At 40.5% G+C, this 19,290-nt stretch overlaps 1 protein-coding gene across 8 annotated transcripts in view; it reads left to right on the forward strand.

The window, feature by feature from the left end:
* PDE11A (phosphodiesterase 11A) overlaps nucleotides 1-19,290 on the forward strand; it is a 405,439-nt gene that overhangs the window by 230,005 nt on the left and 156,144 nt on the right. For all 8 annotated transcript variants that reach the window (XR_012023877.1, XR_012023878.1, XM_072811251.1 and 5 more), the window contains 3 exons: nucleotides 5,221-5,296; nucleotides 8,147-8,214; nucleotides 8,952-9,044. Coding sequence is in view for 6 of the 8 variants with exons in the window: in XM_072811251.1 (XP_072667352.1) it covers nucleotides 5,221-5,296; nucleotides 8,147-8,214; nucleotides 8,952-9,044 (237 nt within the window). In the remaining 2 variants the exon portion in view is untranslated. The remainder of the gene's footprint in view (nucleotides 1-5,220; nucleotides 5,297-8,146; nucleotides 8,215-8,951; nucleotides 9,045-19,290) is intronic.

A 19,290-nucleotide genomic window follows, 5' to 3' on the forward strand; every position in this document is an offset into this window, starting at 1 on the left:
TCTCTCTCTCATTCACTCTCTCTCAAATAAATAAATAAAATCTTTAAAATATATATATTTTTGCTAAAATTGTACATATCTTTGTAGGGAAAGAAAACACATTGGATATTAAAGAATAGTGTTAGAGTACCACTGATTCATTTAACCACATTTTCATTGACCACCTTTGAGAGGCTAGAAAATGTGACAAGCATGTTTGGGTGGCTCCAAGTAGGTCCATTAACTGAAAAGATCCAATGAAGACAAAGGCGAGACAGAATTTTTAGCTATATGCATCTTCAATTGGAAAGAAGTAGGCACTCCTCGATAATATGTTTATTTTAACTGTTAGCCTCCTAGAAAGGCTGCTTAGTCTCACATGGTCTAACATTTGAGACTCTAAAATGTGGGTTTTAAACTAAGAATGATCAAGCAGGAACCTTGTGGAACAGTGGGGCAGATATTTGGGGGCAGCTCTTCCTCTCAATATTAGTAATATTTACATTTGCAAAACACCTTACAAATTTTGAAACCCTTTCACACACATATTCTTTCAAAACAATATTCTTTCTTATTTTCTTTCAACATATCTTATTTTCCAATTTGGAAAATAAGAAAAAGCACAAAGGACAAAAGATGAGAATCTGCTATAATGCCAAAATCTAGAGACAGCGGGTGTTAACGTCCTGGTGTGCCCCAGATAAAGATCGATGGCAAAAATTGAGACAAAGAGAGTTTCGGTGTCTTGGTTGGGGCCAATAGACATTTTTTATCTCCATTGACATATGATCTGAAGACCTGGGGTTATCCAACTAACGAAGATGATTCTTTCCTTCATACTTTGTTATTCCTCTTCACCCCTCTTTGGGATTCTCCCCTGATGGGCCTCATCTCTTTTCCTTCAGCCCCTGCAGAGAATGAGATATGCTTCCCGTCTTTGCCATTTCATATGGTCATATTAACTAACTCGGATTAGTTTCACTTTTCCAGAAACAACAGCATTGCCACAGATAGACAAGTGGGGGGATTGCCTTAATGATGCTAAAATTAAAAAAAAAAATTCACTCCTATAATACTCTGCTATCCTTCCTCCTCCCTCTCTCCCGTCGGGCTGGGCTCATCACGCATGCTGACCATTACCAGCTCTCTCTTCCCTGTTTTCATAGCCAGTTAGTGCCAGCTTCACTTCTTCCCTCTGCACAGTGGCGATGATTTAAAGACATTCTCCACATTCTCTGTTGCCCCTCCTGTCCTCTCGCACGCAGCCCACACAAGCCCCCAGCTTTGGACCAGTGTAGCTCCGCTCTCTCGGAGTAGCCCTCCTCTCCTCCAGAACTAACCACTTGACTTCTGTTCTTCATCCCATCCCTTCCTGCCTTGACTGTCTTTGCCTTCAGTTATCCTCCTGTGTTGCTAAATCCAATAACCACTTTTTGGTGCTTATCCCACTCAACTCTTCTGCAAAATTTGACACTGTTGTTCCACTTTAGTCCTATTTAGAAAATAACTTTTCCCTTGCATACAAGGAATTTATTATCTAAAATGTGGAAAGCAGAAACAGTCATTTAAAAACTCCCAGGGGCAGAATTCTTTCACAGTGTATACACATATCAAACCATCATGTTATACACATTGAAAGTGTTATAATTTTGTCAATCCTATCTCCATAAAGCTGGGGGATGGGGGGAGAAGTGTACCAGAGCTGAGCAGGGATGGAGGAACAGGGAGGATGTGAGGGGCAGTGAAGCTGCTCTGGATACCATAATGGTAGATGCATGCCATTATGCAGTTGTCAAAACCCATGGAGTGTCCCCACACTATTATCACTTAGTACATTAAAATCTTCCACATTGGGACGTCTGGATGACTCTGGTTGAGCACCTGCCTTCAGCCCAGGGTGTGATCCCGAAGTCCTGGGATCAAGTTCCCCCTCGGGCTCCCTGCATGGAGCCTGCTTATACCTCTGCCTGTGTCTCTGCCTCTCTCTATGTCTCTCATTAATAAATAAATTAAATCTTTAAAAAAAAAAGAAAATCTTCCACATTAACAAATATTCCTCCATAGCATGATTTAAATTAGATGGATGAACATATTGCATTGTATAGATGTGCTATGCTTTACTTAACCAACTCCTTCCAGTTGAGTACTCAGGTTATTTCTAATATATCATTATCATTAGCAATGCTATCTATGGTTTACCCCTTTATATGTAAACTTTTGTGTGAGCTATAATAATTACCATAAAATAAATTTCTAGGCACAGGAATTGGTGGGTCAAAGGGTATTTCTACATTTTGGACTCTGGATACACATCAATAAATCTGTTTCCAGAAAGGTTGTAGCAACATGTCCACACATTAGAAATGCACAAACTTTGAGGTATGAGCTTTGGAGTTCTTTTCCATCCCTGTCACTGACCCCAGCTTCCTCTTTCTACCCAAAATACCATGTGTCCCCCACCCCAGCTCAGTTCAATTTTCATCCTCTTTTGTCTTTTCCTTGGACAAGTTCTTCCGTGGTGCTTTTACTCAGTTCAAACCAGAGGCTGATGACTCCAAGATGAGTGCCTCAGCTCCTCGTTCTCTCCCACTGCCATCTCCACTGTAACTTGAACTCGGAATAATATCCCTCAAACGTCCTGTGTTCCCCACATCGGGGAACTCCAGCCACTCTTACTCAAACCAGACATCCATGTTATCTTCAACAAGGATGAGAAAACCTCCCCTAGAATACCCTTACCTCCCCAGAATAGAACATTCTTTGGGGGAACTACAGTAATTTTTGGTAAACCAAATTCTCTCGTGTTTCACTGGTAAACAGCCTGAGGTTTGTTTTTCTCACCACCAGCCTCTCAAGCTCTCTCCTTGTTTCACCCACTCATTGCACGTTCCTTGTCTTCTTGCACTGTGACCTCTTTCTTCAGCTGCTGCAGATCTCCTGGGAGAGGTTAGAGCGGAGGTACAGCTGTCCCGGAGTCGGCAGAGGCAACCAAGCCTCCCCTCAGTGCTGGCCCAGGACTATGCACGCCTGTGTATGACCCTCAGCAAAACCAAGCAGGCCCGAACATTCTAGTACTGCTCTGGCCGGCCCAAATCTGTAGCCTATACCTCCCAGATGTCTGTAAAATCAACCTCCTCCTCTTCTCGCACTCTAGCTTGGTGTAAATCAGACCTTAGCCTGAGGGAGAGAAAGAAAACTACTTTGTTTCTTTTGGAAGATAACTGATGGACCTGTCTGTTATTGTCTGACTTCCTTTAAAGAAGTCTATCCACATTCAAAGCAGTTAATCTCTCTGAGTCTTACCTACCTGCAGGGTTGTTTTAATAAATATATGAGATGATGCATGTGAAGGTGCTGAATCAGGTGCCTGACAGGAAGTGCATATCCAGTGAATGTGAGCTCAGCATCATTGGGCCATCCCTGTCCTTGAAGACCCACTCGTAAGGATCTAAATCCGCTCTTGATTTCTCTAAACAGAGTCAGTTGCTGGCTTTTCCATAGTATTTTGAACACGCTTTATTTGGACACTCATTTTATCTTGACTCTTTCTATTTTTACTACACTGTGAGCTCCTCATGCAACTGTTTAAATTCATTTTTATATCCTCAAAGCCCAACAATGTGTCTGGTGCATAGGAGGTAGTAAATAAATAGATGTTGGAAGAGTCTTGACTTTAGCTCACACAATTCTCACAAATCATTTTCAGTTTGATTGCAAATATAAATGTGAAAGCGCAAACAATAAAGATTCTAGGAAAAGAATGGGAGGATGTCTTCGTGAAATAGGAGTAGGGAGAGATTTCTTGAACAAAACTAAAAAAGGGCTTTTTTTTTTTTTTCCAAAAAGGACTTTTAAAAAAGAGATTTACTTACCAGCATCAAGAATAGAAGATATCTGGAAAATTAATTTCTCAGAGGAAAACCAAAACAATCCAAACATAAAATTTAAGTGTGTAAATTAACTTCCAATTTCAAATGTTTAAAATATATAGCTCTTAAGTCCTAAAATGAACATTTAAAAATCTAAAAGTACCTTTTTACCCCCAATAACTATGATCTAAAACTTTGATATCTTTTTTTTCCTATTGTATTTGGATGGCAAGTTGACCTTTCTCACTAGAAATCAAAGTCATATGAACTCACCAACACTCTATCAGTCATTAGTAGTTCTTATCTAACAGTTAGATATGGACCACTGGCTTTAATATCCAGTAGAGCTTATTACTGAATGATGGTTTTTGATCCTGGTACTTATACCTTCATATTTTAAATATATCATCTGACAGTCCCCTAGAGTACAGAAAGAAGATCTCAGAACCCCTACCTTGGGCAGCCCCTGTGGCTTAGTGGTTTAGCGCCGCCTTCAGCCCGGGGTGTGATCCTGGAGACCCGGGATCAAGTCCCACATCGGGCTCCCTGCATGGAGCCTGCTTCTCCCTCTGCCTGTGTCTCTGCCTCTCTCTCTGTCTCCGTGTCTCTCATGAATAAATAAATAAAATCTTTAAAAAAAACCCCTACATTTATCATATATTTTTGCAACTCCGAATTTTTATATATTATTTTATAATATATATAGTAAATTAGTGATGTTTAAAATATAGAGTATTGGAGCACCTGCATAGCTCAGTCAGTTAAGTGTCCAACTCTTGATTTTGGCTCAGGTCATGATCTCAGGATCATGAGATCGAGCCCTGCGGTGTGGAGCCTGCTAAAGATTCTCTCTCCCTCTTCCCCCCAATTCCCCCACCCGTTTGAGTGTGCATATACTCTAAAAGCTATATATATATATAGAGAGAGAGAGAGAGAATTAAAAGTACATATACATATGTATATATATATGGCAGCATTATAGGCTCAAAGCACTTTTACTAACACATGTGCCCAAAGAGAAATATTGACTACTGGTTTAATTAAAATGTTTTAAATACTCAGGGCAAAAACAGTTGCCAGATTTTTGTCTGGTGGTATGAGCATGATTAAGAGTTTTACATCTAGCTTTCTGCAGCTGCAGGGATTGGGGGAGGTAGTGTTGGTTGTTTGATCAATTCATATTTGGTTGGGGCTTGAACTCCTTGTGATGCTTTAAATTAAAAGAGACAAGTGACTGTATGCATTTAAAAATAGATTATAAAGTATCTTTTTAAAAGTTATTTTTAAATGTCTATTATGAAGAGTGGCAAGCTGTAAGTCAGAAATGGGTAAATAATGTTTAATTTTAATTAACTATTTTCTTATACCCTAGGCTGACCAGATATCGGGATTTCATATAAGATCTGTTCTCTGTGTCCCTATTTGGAATAGCAACCACCAAATAATTGGTAAGACATTATGTAAATAATTCAATTTTTTTTTCTTTTTTCTTTTTTTTATTTGAGAGAGAGGGGGGTTAGAGGGCGTGGGGCGGGCAATGGAGGGATGGAAGGAGAGAGAGAGAAATTTAAGTAGACTCCATGCTGAGCGTGGAGCCTGACGCAAGGCTCAGTCATGGCCCTGAGATCACAACCTGAGCTGAAACCAAGAGTCGGATGCTTTACCAACTGTGCCACTCAGGCACCCCAGTGCAAACTTCTTTTTTAAAAGAAAGAGACAAATTACTTTAAAATACACCCTATCTTTTTTACCTGCTTACCCCTTTTACACTTGATCTTAGCAAAAAAAGCCAAGAAGCGTTACCTGCTCCACTCTTTTATGTCCAAGACTTCTCAACTTATGTCTCATTCTCTTAAATCATCTCCTAAGTGCAGACTCCTGATGAGTCTCAGAGTCCTGATGAATCAACATGAACCAGAACAATGAACAAATGTTTATCCTTTTAACCAAGGACCAGTAATTTTGAATTTGGAGGGGATCTCAGAAATCAACTAACAGAACTCTCTTATCTTACCTTGTGGAAATTGAGGTGAGGTGGGGGGAATCTCAGGAAGACCAGGGTAAAGTCACAGAATGTTAGCAGCAGGATCAGGATTAAAAATCAGGCCTCCTCACTGCTATACCGATGTTCCTACTACATCTTATGTTTACATCTGTGGTGTACAAGATGCAAGGGAAGAAGAATGTACATTATTAGACACATACTGAGCATGTATCTTTCTGTCTGGATGATTCTGAAATAGGTTACACTTGACTCAGAATAATGGAACTGGGGGCCAAAGCAGCTTTCAAGATTTTCCCCCTCCTTTACTCCTTTCCCTCCCCTCAAAATCTCAGTCAGGAAAGTATCAAACCCAAGAAAGATGTCAGTGGTTAAAGTAGAGAGCTCATAAAGAGTGGAGGCATTAGTGAAGACTATTGAAACATAATTAAAACGTGATGCTTTTTATTTTCTATGAGACAGAAGGTAACCAGTGTATCTATTTGCCTCTCTTTGCTTCCCCCCAACATTGCCTGTTAAACTGTAAGACACTGCTACTTATCAAAGGATTTAGTATTCTGTAAATATTGTCAGGACTTGAACTGTAACAATTCTTTTCATCAGTTCGCTTAATTTGCAGACAAATATTGGTACATTAATGAATATCAAGAATGTTCTTAGATTTGGGAATTTGAGGCCCTAGTACAAAGCATTGAATTGCATCATGTATACAGGTTTTTTGTTTTGTTTTGTTTTGTTTATTTATTCATGAGAGACACAGAGAGAGAGGCAGAGACATAGGCAGAGGAAGAAGCCCGATGCAGGACTCCTACCCAGGACCCCAGAATCAAGGCCCAAGCCAAAGGTGGACGCTCAGCCACTGAGCCACCCAGGCATCCCACATCATGTATAGATTTTTAAACATACTTAAGTTTTAAAAGAAGAGAAAGTGCATAAGAAACACCATGTGCTATCTGTTGATGTCCAATGGCAATCTCAAATACGGTCCTAGCTTTCATTCCCAGCAGTAAACATCTGTAATTCTTTCAGAATTAAGGCTGCAGTTTGCCTATTACATGCTAAAAGATTTGTGTTCCGTTAAATATGTCTTCTAGCCTATGATGACTTACCTCTCTAAAGGGAAGTTAGAGGTCTTAAAAAATACAGGCATGCTTTAGAAGCTTTAGAATTACAGCTCGTTTTTTGTTTGTACTAAATGGGGCCACAGGGGAATGTTTCTCAAGATTGTTCAGTTTTTGTGGTTAGAATTGTATGTTTTGAGAATCTTGCCCCAAAACATCTGGTACAATGCTGGAAATGAACTTTGGAAAGAAGTACGTATGAATTAAGTTTGTTAAAACTGTATGTACCCCATCAGTAGCGGGCAGCAGAGCTAACTTTGCTTTGAAGGTTAGCTGCCTCATAATCCCCAGCATTCCTTGAATGTTCACTCTGTGTGGCACAATATGCTTTAAAACATTCAAACACGGTCTCATTTAATCTTCATAACCCTCTGAGCTAGTCAACATCTTTATTCTTTTTTAATTCATGAGAGACACAGAGAGAAAGGCAGAGACATAGGCAGAGAGAAAAGCAGGCTCCCCGCGTGGAGCCGGATGTGGGATTCAATCCCAGGACCCCAGGATCATGACCTGAGCCAAAGGTGGATGCTCGACCACTAAGCCACCCAGATGCCCGCTAGCCAATATTTTAATCCCCATTATTTCAGTGCTAAAAATGTTAGGTAACTTGTTCAAGATAACAGCTGATGGTGGAGTTGAAATGTGAACTGAGACAGTATGATACCAGAGCCCACGTTATTAATCACGATGCCATCCTGCCTCATTCAAGTACTGTGTTCAGGATGTTAAAAACATAAAAAAGTATATATAATATATATATAATATATGTGTGTATAATATATATATACACCTATACACATATGTGTGTATTCACACAGTTATTAATACCCAGAGAGCTATGTAATGCATATATGTGCATATGCATGTGTATGTGTGTCAGATATACCAGAGGTACTGTGCACAGTCATCTTGAAAACCGCTTTAAGGAATCAGACTGATTGTTGATAAAACTCCAATCCTCCCTGTGACGTGGTTTGGATATCACAGCCTTGAAGACAGACTGCATCGCTGTGCACCTCAGGTCTGCCCTCGCAGAGACAGCAGGCACTGGGGACTGGAGCTTGAACTGAGGGAGGTTGTCACCTTGGGGAGGTATCGAGGCAGCGGGGCTTTGTTATGTTCTAATACAGAGGCCAGTGCTAAAAATGACCACGTAAACCAAATTCTTCCCACAGGAGTGGCTCAAGTGTTAAATAAACTTGACGGGAAAGCTTTTGATGATGCAGATCAACGACTTTTTGAGGTAAGAAAATAAATTTGTGAACCAAAGGTTAGAGCTGAGTCACCAATGGTCTCCTGGTCGCAGCTTGCCAAAATCTGTCAGAAGAAAATCTATAGTTGTGAGACCTCCAGCAACTCTGCGGCCTGTACAGCCGTTGCCTCCCATGTTTTCAAGCTTCCCATTATTCTAGTCTGCCCTCTAGCTGGAAAGATTGGCCTTGAACAGGCATCCTTGCAAACTTTGCACCCACAAAGGTAGCCAACATGGAAACCCCACAATTACTTTTCTCTAGCCCAGAATACCTCACAGCTTCTTTACTAACTGGTTCTAAGTCTACCTTCCTTCCTCTTAACATTTACCTCATGAGTAAGCTCATTTGGTTTCCACACCAAAATATTTTATAGCCTAGCCACTAAAAGAGGGTGCTTTAGTTAAATGGAATGGAATACTAAAATCAGTCCACAACCCAAATAAATTAAGAACATATTTGGTAAGACTGTAAATATGTTTTTAAATTTATAAAATTGTTTCTCCACAATGACATTAAATTATTAATTTTTCTCATGTGCAATGTGAGCTATAAAGTTGTTACATGACAGTAGTAATTAAGAATCTTAATGTGCATATTTCCCTAAGGCCTGCCTTTGTGTACAATAAAATTATATTTTCAGACCCATTTCTGATGACTGCCTGCTTTCAAATTAGATTATACCAGTGAGTTATTGCAATCTTTAATTAGCAGGCTTTCTCTTTTCTAGGCTTTTGTCATCTTCTGTGGCCTGGGCATCAACAACACAATTATGTACGATCAAGTGAAGAAGTCCTGGGCCAAGCAGTCCGTGGCTCTTGACGTAAGTCAGTATTTATGTCCGAATCATATGCTAAAAAGCCCTAATTATATGAGAGGAAAAAAGTCCTTGTTATGAGGCTTAATTTCTCAATTTTTAATTACCTATTCATTGGGCTTTCATTATTTTAGAGTCATGTGTTTGAATTTGATGAAAGCCACAGACCCTCTCCAGAACAATGCGCAGATGCACATAATTTTGCATACAATTTTGGAGAGTTCACAGATTCCTTGAAGGCCATCCATAGGTTGTATAGTTAGATATAGATTTTACGTGTTACATTTATTAAAAGCGATGAAGCAAAAAGAATTTTTTACGATTTTAAATGCATTATGAACTTATTTTGAATATGTACAGGTAGTCTGGAAATTCACAACTTTTGTCACCATAAAGGAAAACTTCACTACGAAGATATGTGACCCAGGTGGGGAAAGCTGCTCCTGTCATCATTCAGCTCCCCTGCCACAAACATGCACACCTCCCACCGAGAACTCCAACCTATTTCCCAGACCTAAACTGCACTTCCCCTCAGACTAAGCCCTAAAGCAATAGTTCTCCCCTGAACCCTAGCTTGTTTTGACCCGAGACCTGTTGTTTTCTTCAACTTCTGGTCTGTAGCTATTATCAAAGATTCTTTTCATGTCTGTGAAATACTAAGGAGGGCAGATAAAATATCACATAACATATGACATCATCTAGAACTGCGTAGTATAATACAAAATATCCTGTGTACCAAACAAGAAATCGGTAGAAACAAAACCAAGGGATAGGATAAGCCAGCAACATAGGGATCCCTGCAGTACTCTGATTTAAGGTTTAAAGACATAAAATTAGTTCTCTACCTACAGACTCTTCTACCCTTAACTGGACCATGAACTCCAGAAGCGCAAGGATTTTATCTTTTTTATAATCTTATTCCTGGTGCCTACCAAGGCACTTAGCACAGAGAAGGCATTTATTAAGTGGTCTTTGGATGGATGGAGGGAGGGAGGAAGGAAAGAATGGAAGAAAGGGATTCCCCTGCCTAATGAAAGGGATTTTTTTTTTCTGGCTCTTCCTCTGAGTCCTGCTTCCTTTATATGTAATATCTTTATAATAAGGAATAAAAATAGTATCTGCAGGATGAATTAATAAACAGGTGAACTGTAAATATGCACCCACTAAGAATCACTAATAAAGTGTTAAGATCTGTGTGCAGAATTTTCACATCCTTGCTCTGTCATTCACCTCAATTGTGAGAATTAAATGAGATGATACATGGGAAGATTTTAATACCCCATCAATAAAGTTACAGAAATAATCTTACATTATTATTTGCAGTAATATGTTTATTACCAGAAATCATTGTAGATTGTGAGAAAGAGCAGAAGACAGGAATTTGGAACAGGAATGTTGTCATGACTCTTTCACCATCTTCAAATTTTGACCTCCAGAGAGTTGCCTCAGCCAGCTGTAGTTTCTGCAACTGTAAAAAGGACACACTAGACACAGTCCAATACAAACTCTAGTTCATACTATCATGTTATACTTCACATGCACAGAACATCTCCCATATACCCACATTCACACTCCTCACCCGCCTCCTTGTGCATCTTCAGCCTATTGAGAAGGGAGTGAAATCAGTGGGTTGAGCGCAAGCTGCTATTCACCAATGAGAGGCAGTACTCTCACTGGCATCATGGCCTAGTCCCCACCTGCCCCAAGGAGCCACATTTCCTGTACCTAGGAAGTGCTAATATAGCCGCAGTCAACTCACCATGAACTCTCCTTTGGGTTCATAGTGAGCACTCTCTTGTTTGTGTAACTCAGATACCTTCTGTTCTCACACACAAAAATTATTACTGCACTTCCAAATTTCTAGCCCAAGTCTGGGCCTTGTGGCAATCTCAGTCTTTCAGAAGTTGCTTGTATGTGTGGTTGTATGTTCTTTGTGCTTGCCCAGTCACAACTCTGGTGCCACCATCTTGGTTTTGCCCCACCCCCTCGGCTCAACCCCTACCTCACTGGATACCAACTCTGACCTCTAATGGTGGAGGTGGGGGGGACATCCAACCCACTTCCTCACCCAAGAATCCATGTGCAAGAGTATCGGGAAAGATTTCTTATCACGGGGCTTTATGAAGATAAAAGATGATTTGTTGAGAGCTAAGCTACTAAACCCAAACTCTGGAATGAGGTCTACATATCCTATAGTATACATTAACTTTTGAATGAATATATATATTTTTTTTAATTTATGTATTTATAAATACTATAGATGCATGTGAATAATATAATTTTATGTAAATATTTTTATTTATGTATTTATAACTAGCCTATTCCAATAAAGGATTTAAGCTACTTTATAGGAATATAAATAATCCATGGGAACCCTGGGTGGCGCAGCGGTTTGGCGCCTGCCTTTGGCCCAGGGCGCGATCCTGGAGACCCGGGATCGAATCCCACGTTGGGCTCCTGGTGCATGGAGCCTGCTTCTCCCTCTGCCTATGTCTCTGCCTCTCTCTCTCTCTCTCTCTCTCTCTGTGACTATCATAAATAAATAAAAAATTATTTAAAAAAATAATAATCCAGCAAATGTTTTAAGGTAAAATAATAATGATGATACTAATATTAACAGCAGCCACAATAACTGAGGAGAGAAAGAGAGGACACACAAGCCAGAAGGGACAGAACCACATGCATTGCTATCCTTATGTCATCTCGGTCCTTCCTCCCCAAGGACCTGGGATGACCATCTTCTCTTTCTCCAGTATGGCTAAGGGAAGATTCCCTACTTGGACCTGGACAGGTTCCTCATGTTGTCTCATTTTTACTTACTCTCTTCAGTTTTTTTCTGCTTCATCTTGCACAATATCTTTGTCTAAATGTAGCTTTCCCATTCCTATCACCTTTTTGCAGTGTGTTTTTTTTTTTCAGGTAGCAACAAGAGTGAAGGGAAATAATCCATCCCACAGCCCCCAGTGATAATAACCACCCTAGAAGCCTTTCCCTCCCCCAGAAAGTGAGCACGCATATTTCATGGCCTAGAGAGGTAATGTGAATACATTTCTTCCTGCATGTTCAGGAGACTCTTGGGAGACAGCACAACATTCTCTTGTCTTTTAAAAATCCTTTCTCCCAGGCAGTTTTATTTTTATTTTAGGGAGATTTTATTTATTTATTTGAGAGAGAGAGCCCGAAGTGGGGAAGGAACAGAGGGAGAGGGACAAACAGACTCCCCACTGAGCAAGGAGCCCAAATGCGGGGCTCCATCCCAGGACCCCAAGATCATGACCTGAGCCAAAGGCAGACAACTGAGCCACCCAGGTGCCCCACCAGGCATTTTTAATAAAAAATACCACCTTGGTGCATTATCTGAAAGTATTTTCCCTGTTCTCTGAGAAGGCTACTTCTTATGCTTGCTGAAATACTCAGAGCTCACTTGTACACTATGAAGGCACATCTTGCTCTGCATCGATATCCCCTGCAGAAGGAGGCTGCTGGCTTTATTTCAGCCAGAGGCAATGTGGGGAGAAGATTTAGAACTTTGTCTTTGGCATGGGTCTGATCAGTCTAGTTAGGACTGAATCAGATTCAGTTGCTTTGGATCTTGGACAAGCTATTGAACTTCTCATTCTCAGTTTTTTCATGTCAAATGGGCTTGATAACAGTTTTAACAGTTAAATAAAACAATGCAGGGAAAGTGCTTAGGGTGTGTTTGTTTACAGTAAGCACTTCATAAAAGCTAGCTGTTCTGTTAGCTGGAGCACTCACTGCCCCTTCATCTGCATTGAATCCTGCATGCTCAGCCTAAGAGTTACTATAAAACTGTGCTGACTGAGGGGCCAGGGAAGAGGTATAATTTTTTTGTTTCTTTTAATGAGGAAGATCATTTCCTGCTTGAAATTTGAGCTGAAAACAGATCCCTAATTTCCTAGATACTCAGCATGCCTTGTGTTCCACCGCTGAGCATCCCAGCAGTGTTGCAGCTGCTGTGCTCCAGTGTGCCACAGCTCACCCCTGCTCCCTACCGCTCACTTAACGCAGGCCCATTGTCTGTTGCTCCGGTTGTCGTCCTGTATGTCTCTACAGAAAAGTCCAGGGGATGTAATCCAAAATTTCCCAGCTCAAAAGTAGTTATGCAGGTCTTCAAAAGCTATACATCACCAAGAGCAAAGCCTCCCCAAAACTCCTGCCAGGCTAGGGGTACCTTCCCTGTTGCCAGATACCAGTAACTTCAGTTCATTTTAATCTAATCCACAAATGCAAAAAAGAGCAATGTGAACATAAGATAGAAGAACCTTCTTCTTTTCTGGCCTTTATGAAATGAAGTGGCTGATACATTGTCTGGATTTTGTTTAACAATTGAATTATAGGGACTTTTGGGTGGCTCAGTGGTTGAGTATCTGTCTGGCTCAGGGCGTGATCCCAGTCCCACATCAGACTGCCTGTGCGGAGCCTGCCCCTCCCTCTGTCTATGTCTCTGCCTCTCTCTGTGTGTCTCTCATGAATAAATAAATAAAATCTTTTAAAAAATTTTAATTATAAAACACTATGATTTTGATGATAGCTTTTTAAAATTTCTCTTAATTTAGTTATAGAATTCTATTGTTAAAGTTCTTTTTCCCAAATATATAAAACTAATATTCTAAGACTCTTAGCAGAAATGCTCTCAAAGCTGAATAAAGGAACAAAGAAAGAAATTTACTATCATTTTTAATACTTTAATTTTATTATCCTGATTTCCATTCTGCCAGAGTGCCAGGAACTTCGCAGGAAGTGTACTCATGTATGTTCACATTTTCTGAGTATAAAAAAGAATCCTATGCTAAAAGGGGGAAACGTCATCTGTAAGTCCAGAATACAGAAAAAATACAATATGAATGTAAATCAGAATATTACTTCTTTGAAAAAAAAAAGAATATTACTTCTTTGTGTTGAACACCAAGAATTGTCCTTTGGGGTGTCTTTCATAGAAAATGCAAAAGAAGCCTTGCCTGATACTGATGAGAAATTTTCCAGAAAATATAAGTCAGTGTATTAAGGAACATCATATACCCTTCTATGATCAGAGGAGCGGAGGGATGAGGGTCAAACAGTGGGTGCAGAAAGGGGATGTGTATTCAGGAGCCAAGCCCCATTTATTCTACTTCCCCAAAGCTTCTCCCATCCATTTTCTCCCTTCGCATCGCCACAGCAGTGTCCCACTTATGGGCTTCATTACCTCTTGACTGAGCAATTGTAACAGCCATCTATCTGTTCTTCCCAGACCATATTTCAGATTGCATCACTCACCCACTCACAGATCCTAAATTACTCCCCCATTACCTATCAGAGTACAAACTTCCTGGCCTTTGGGGCCCTTTGAAAGCTCACACCACACTGTCTTCCTACCCCTAGTAATCATTTTCTTTTCAGAGTATTCTGTGCTACTTACAAACTCAGCTACATCATAGTCTACAAATCAGCCACCTGCACCTCTGCCATCTGAGCTTTAACATCCTCTCCACTTCAGTTATTCTCTGTTCCGATGATTCTCTCTCCCCTCAAAGTTGTTCCGTCATTCTAATGTCATCTTTCCTGTAAGTCTCCTAATCCTATGCTTACTTGTTCCTCTCTTTGTTCCTAGATTATGGTTCATTGTGAGTTTGTTTTCCTCTGCTAGAACGTGTGTACATTAAAGTATGTGATCATGTCCCATCTATTCTTTATTCCTTTCGGTGGTTTATATAGTGGCACTCAACCAAAGCATATTGAATAAATGAATGCATGCAGCCACAGATGAGTGTTTTGGTCTGCTGTGTCAACAGTCCAAATGGGAAAAGCGTGGGCCGTGCTGGAAGAGCCAGCCATCACCAGTAGCAGTCTTGCTGGCCTCAGACTTGCATAGCACACCACTGAATTCCATTCCCTTTTTCCTTTATAGGTCGTGAGTGCCAAGTGATTCTATTTATTTATTTTGGGGGAGAGCTCATCCCAGATACCATCTCCCCTGGGCTGTTTCCTTAGATGATGATTGAGGGGCTAACCTGGCCTGAAGATAAGAAGGAGAGAAATGAAAGAGATGATTCAGCCATATGGATTCTCCTAAGCTCCAAGAATATTTTCTCTCTCACTGGGCAGTTGACACAACTAGAGTCATAGGATGCCCACAGAATGCCACTTTGTTCTTTTCATCCCTCTTCCTCATAGACCTCCCCTCTTGACCAATCTTCTGTGCTCTTGGATGAACTCCCCGGCTCTCCTCCGTGGCTCTTCTGACATACTCAGGTGTTAGGGAGCCTCTGAGCTCCTCCTCTTCCCTGGGACTAAAAGCCTATGGTAGAAGAGGGTCCCAGTGAGCTTCTCTCCTCTTCTTCACTTCACCTGCCCCCTAAGACAGGTATAGGGAGCAAGAGGGAAGTAGGATCAAAAGCAAACTCTTACACAACTGGTGCTGTCCTAATCTGGTTTCAAGGCCCTCTATGTCAAGGAGCACCAACATTCTCTTTTTATTATGAGTTGCTTTCATGAATTCTTCAGAGAATTCCAGGGCCTGGGAATCTCCTGTTGACAGTCCCTGACATGGGTTTACCGATCCTGACTGACAGGTATAATCCTCTCTCAGGCCCTGGTTTCCAGTGACCCATACAGACTCCCCCTCTGCTCAGCTCATCTCACTCCTTCAGGAAGTCCTCTTTTTTAAGATCTATTTTTGGTTTTCCCTTTTATTTATTGTGGTCAAATAAACACAACATAAAGTTTACCATTTTTAAATGTACAGTTCACTGGCATTTAGTGCATTAGCAGTGTTGTACAATCATCACCATTATCCATCTCCAGAACTGTTTGTTCTCCCCAAAATAAAACTGTGCCCATGAAACACTAACTCCTTATTCCCCTCTTCAGCCCTTGGCAACCACTCTTCTACTTTATGTCTATGAACTTGACTCCACTAGATATGTAAGCATGTAAGCAGAATCATTTGGTATTTGTCCCTTTGTGGCTGCCTTATTTCATTTAGCATAATGTCTTTAAGATTCATTCATGTTGTATCTTGTATCAGAATCTCATTTTTTAAGGCTGAATGATATTCCACTACAAATATATACCATATTTTGTTCATCCATTCATTGCTTCAATGGTCAGAGTCCCTTTAAACCTGGTTATCCTTCATGAGTCCCTTTGGCCTATGGGCAGTCACATGTCTTGAATTTTGGACCATTAGGTTGCACAAAGTAGCCCTCTCCTCTTGCCTACTAACCTTCAGATTTTTAATCATGAATAAGTAACTAGTCTGTTCCCACACCACACTCTGGGGACATACACATTAGGTTCTACATGTGGTTTTCTGGAAGGAACCCTCAAAAAAACCCTATATAAAAGATTTTCAATATTCCTCTCATGAATTGTTTCCCTTTGTCTCATACTATGCAGAGATGGGGAATGAGCACCTTACCTTGAAGGTAGCAGAAGTAGTTTGGGGCATCTTCTTTCCAAGTCCTGTATTGGTAGCCTAGCTAGCCTAGCACATCCCTTTAGAATGTAGTATCTGCTGTTCTCAACTATAAAGTTAGACAGAAACAGTCCCATTTAAACATGCTATTATCTACCAAAATGAGTTTCCAGACCAGGTTACTGTCCAGTAAAGATCCAGTGATTATCTAAATGATAAATGTCTACCCTTGGAAGATCCTTGTTTATTTGCACATTCAAATCACAAGGCCAAATGCAACACTCAGCAGCAGTGGAATTGTTCCCATTTGGAAAATCTTCTTTACTGAAAACTTGTTGCATCATGTCAACACTTCTTTTGTAGCAAGGAGTAAAAGGAAACCCAAATTAACTACTTCCCTGAAATGGTTGCATCGTCAAGAGATCCCCATTGTAGACACTACTACCTCTTAAGCTGCTTTTAAAACAAACAACCTTTGGAAGCTGTTCTTTGCGAAAATTCTCGGCTCTTACTGAGCTAATTAATAAATTATGATCAAATAATTAGTGGCTTTCTAAAAGGCCCTAAGAGAATAATCATGCCAACATTCTTGAACTTCTCCTTTAGATGTAAGGTACAGGAAAGACCAATTAAACAGATAGTGTGGGCTCCCACTTTTCACTTGCTTCTTTATGTTGCCCAGAGAAAGGGCTAATGATGACATGCCGGTTGGGTTTTCTGGGTATTTTAGTACAGCTCACAAATTAGAATCAACAGGGGAGCTTTTCAAAAATGCTGATTCCTGAGCCTTTTCCCAGATCAATTGAATCACAATCTCTGGACGTAGGGACTGAGTGTGTTTATAAAACCTTCTCCTGGTGATTCTAATGCACAGTGCAAGTTAAGAATCACTTGTATAGAGGGAGCCATTTGGGAGATAATTTCTCCAAGTCTTTCTTTCACAAAAGGCAAGCACAGTATTGGACATTAGTGCTTCCTTTATAAAGTTTTGTTGAAGTAGATTAAAGATAGGAGATGAAATGAGGTGAGGTTTCATCTCCTCCTTGCTTTAAATACCCATTCATCCTGTGATCCCTTCTAATGGTTTCCCTTCTCACCTGTCTTCTGAGAAGTCATCTAGAAGATTATCAGTGAACACTTATGCTTAGTTCTCATTCTCTGTCCTTATCCTTTCTTATTTGTCCACGCTGTTAACTATTCCTCCGATCAGAACAAAAATAACCAGTCCACTGTGGTTTTTAGCCTGAAAATAACTACTTTATTTCATGGCCATAGGAGAGACCAGGATGCAGAGCAGAGATGGATGAACCTTAAAAAAAAGAAAAAAAAAAAAAAGGAATAGGGCAGCAATTTTAGTATTAAACTACTCACCAGAATATTTACTAGAATTTTACACATAACTGTTATATATTCCATTTTCTTTAGTAAAGGGAGAAACAGTTTCTATTCCAGTGCTTAAAATACCTGACACACAGTAGGTAGTCAATAAATATTTGCTTAATTATGTTATTTGTTTATTTATGAATGAATGAACCTAGTTTCAAACCTAATTATATACGGAATTGGTATCTAGCATTTGGTAACTTGCCAATAGCTTCTGTAAGCATTCAATTTTGCAAATTTAGGATATAGTATTATGAAATATCTGTGAAGGCTGTGATTGCCAGTTTATAATTTTGTAAATGAATTCTGCAAATTCTAGGCAGCTGCCCCTGTGGGGCATTTCTTTGAGCTAGCAATGAGGAAGTATATATGGTTTTGGGTTCTGTTTTGTTTTTTTTTTTAATCTCAATAATATCTGCAGTAGTTAATTATGGTCACAGAAGTATTTTTAAAAATCTTTTTGTTTATACTAAAAAATTTTTTTTGTTTAGAAACAGATCAGTCATAATTCTAAATTTTCCTACTTTCTGTAGTTTCTACTATATCCTCGTTTCGTTTCTGTGGCCCTATATGTGTGTCTTTTCTGGCCTTTCATCATTTATTTCCTCTGTTGACCCCTCTTTCTAATATTCTTCAAAGCTGAGTCATCTGACCTATTTGCTCCTATTTTCTGTACATACTTTTTCCCTGAGCAATTTCAGCTGCTCACCTGGCTTCAGCTGCCATCTCCAACCAGGTGACCTCCAATATGTATTCCTAGTTCACACTTTCTCAAGACGAGTTAAGATGGCAGAGGAGTAGGAGGACCCTGAGCTTGTCCAGGCCCTCGAACACAGCTGGATAGTTACCAAATTATCCTGAACACCTGAGAAGTCAATTGGAAGTCTGAAAGAATAAAAACTGCAAGCCTACAGGGGCCCCTGGGTGGCTCAGTGGGTTAAGTGTCTTCCTTTGGCTCAAGTCCTGATCCAGGGTCCTGGGATCAAGCCCCATGTTGGGATCCCTGCTCAGCAGGGACTCTGCTTCTCCCTCAGCCCCTCCCCCTGCTCATTCTCTCTCTCAAAGAAATAAAACCTTTTTTTAAAAAAACCTGCAAGTCTGCAAGTAGAAAAGCGACCACCTTTTGGAAGGTAGGAGGTGCATTAGTTCTCTTGGGGGAGACATAGCCGGGGATGCCTTGGCAGGGAGGGAGCCTGCTTATTACAGAGGCTACCGCAGAGTATTAGAAATGCAAAATCTCAACTTTTAAGTTCACTACAATGGGGGACTGCCTGGTGTAAAGGTGCTCAGGTGGCAAAGAGGGACAGGGTGGCAGGAGTGACAGGGTGGTCTGAGGATCCCCTGGGTCCCAGAACAATGGGCGGCTCCGAGGTGCTGAGCCGTTCCCAGGCACAGGCCAAGCCTGCAGACAGCCGCAGGTCTTGGTGCCAGCTTCCTGCTATGAACTGCGAA

This window comes from Canis lupus, chromosome 34, assembly GCF_048164855.1.
Source record: "Canis lupus baileyi chromosome 34, mCanLup2.hap1, whole genome shotgun sequence".
Taxonomy (NCBI): domain Eukaryota; kingdom Metazoa; phylum Chordata; class Mammalia; order Carnivora; family Canidae; genus Canis; species Canis lupus.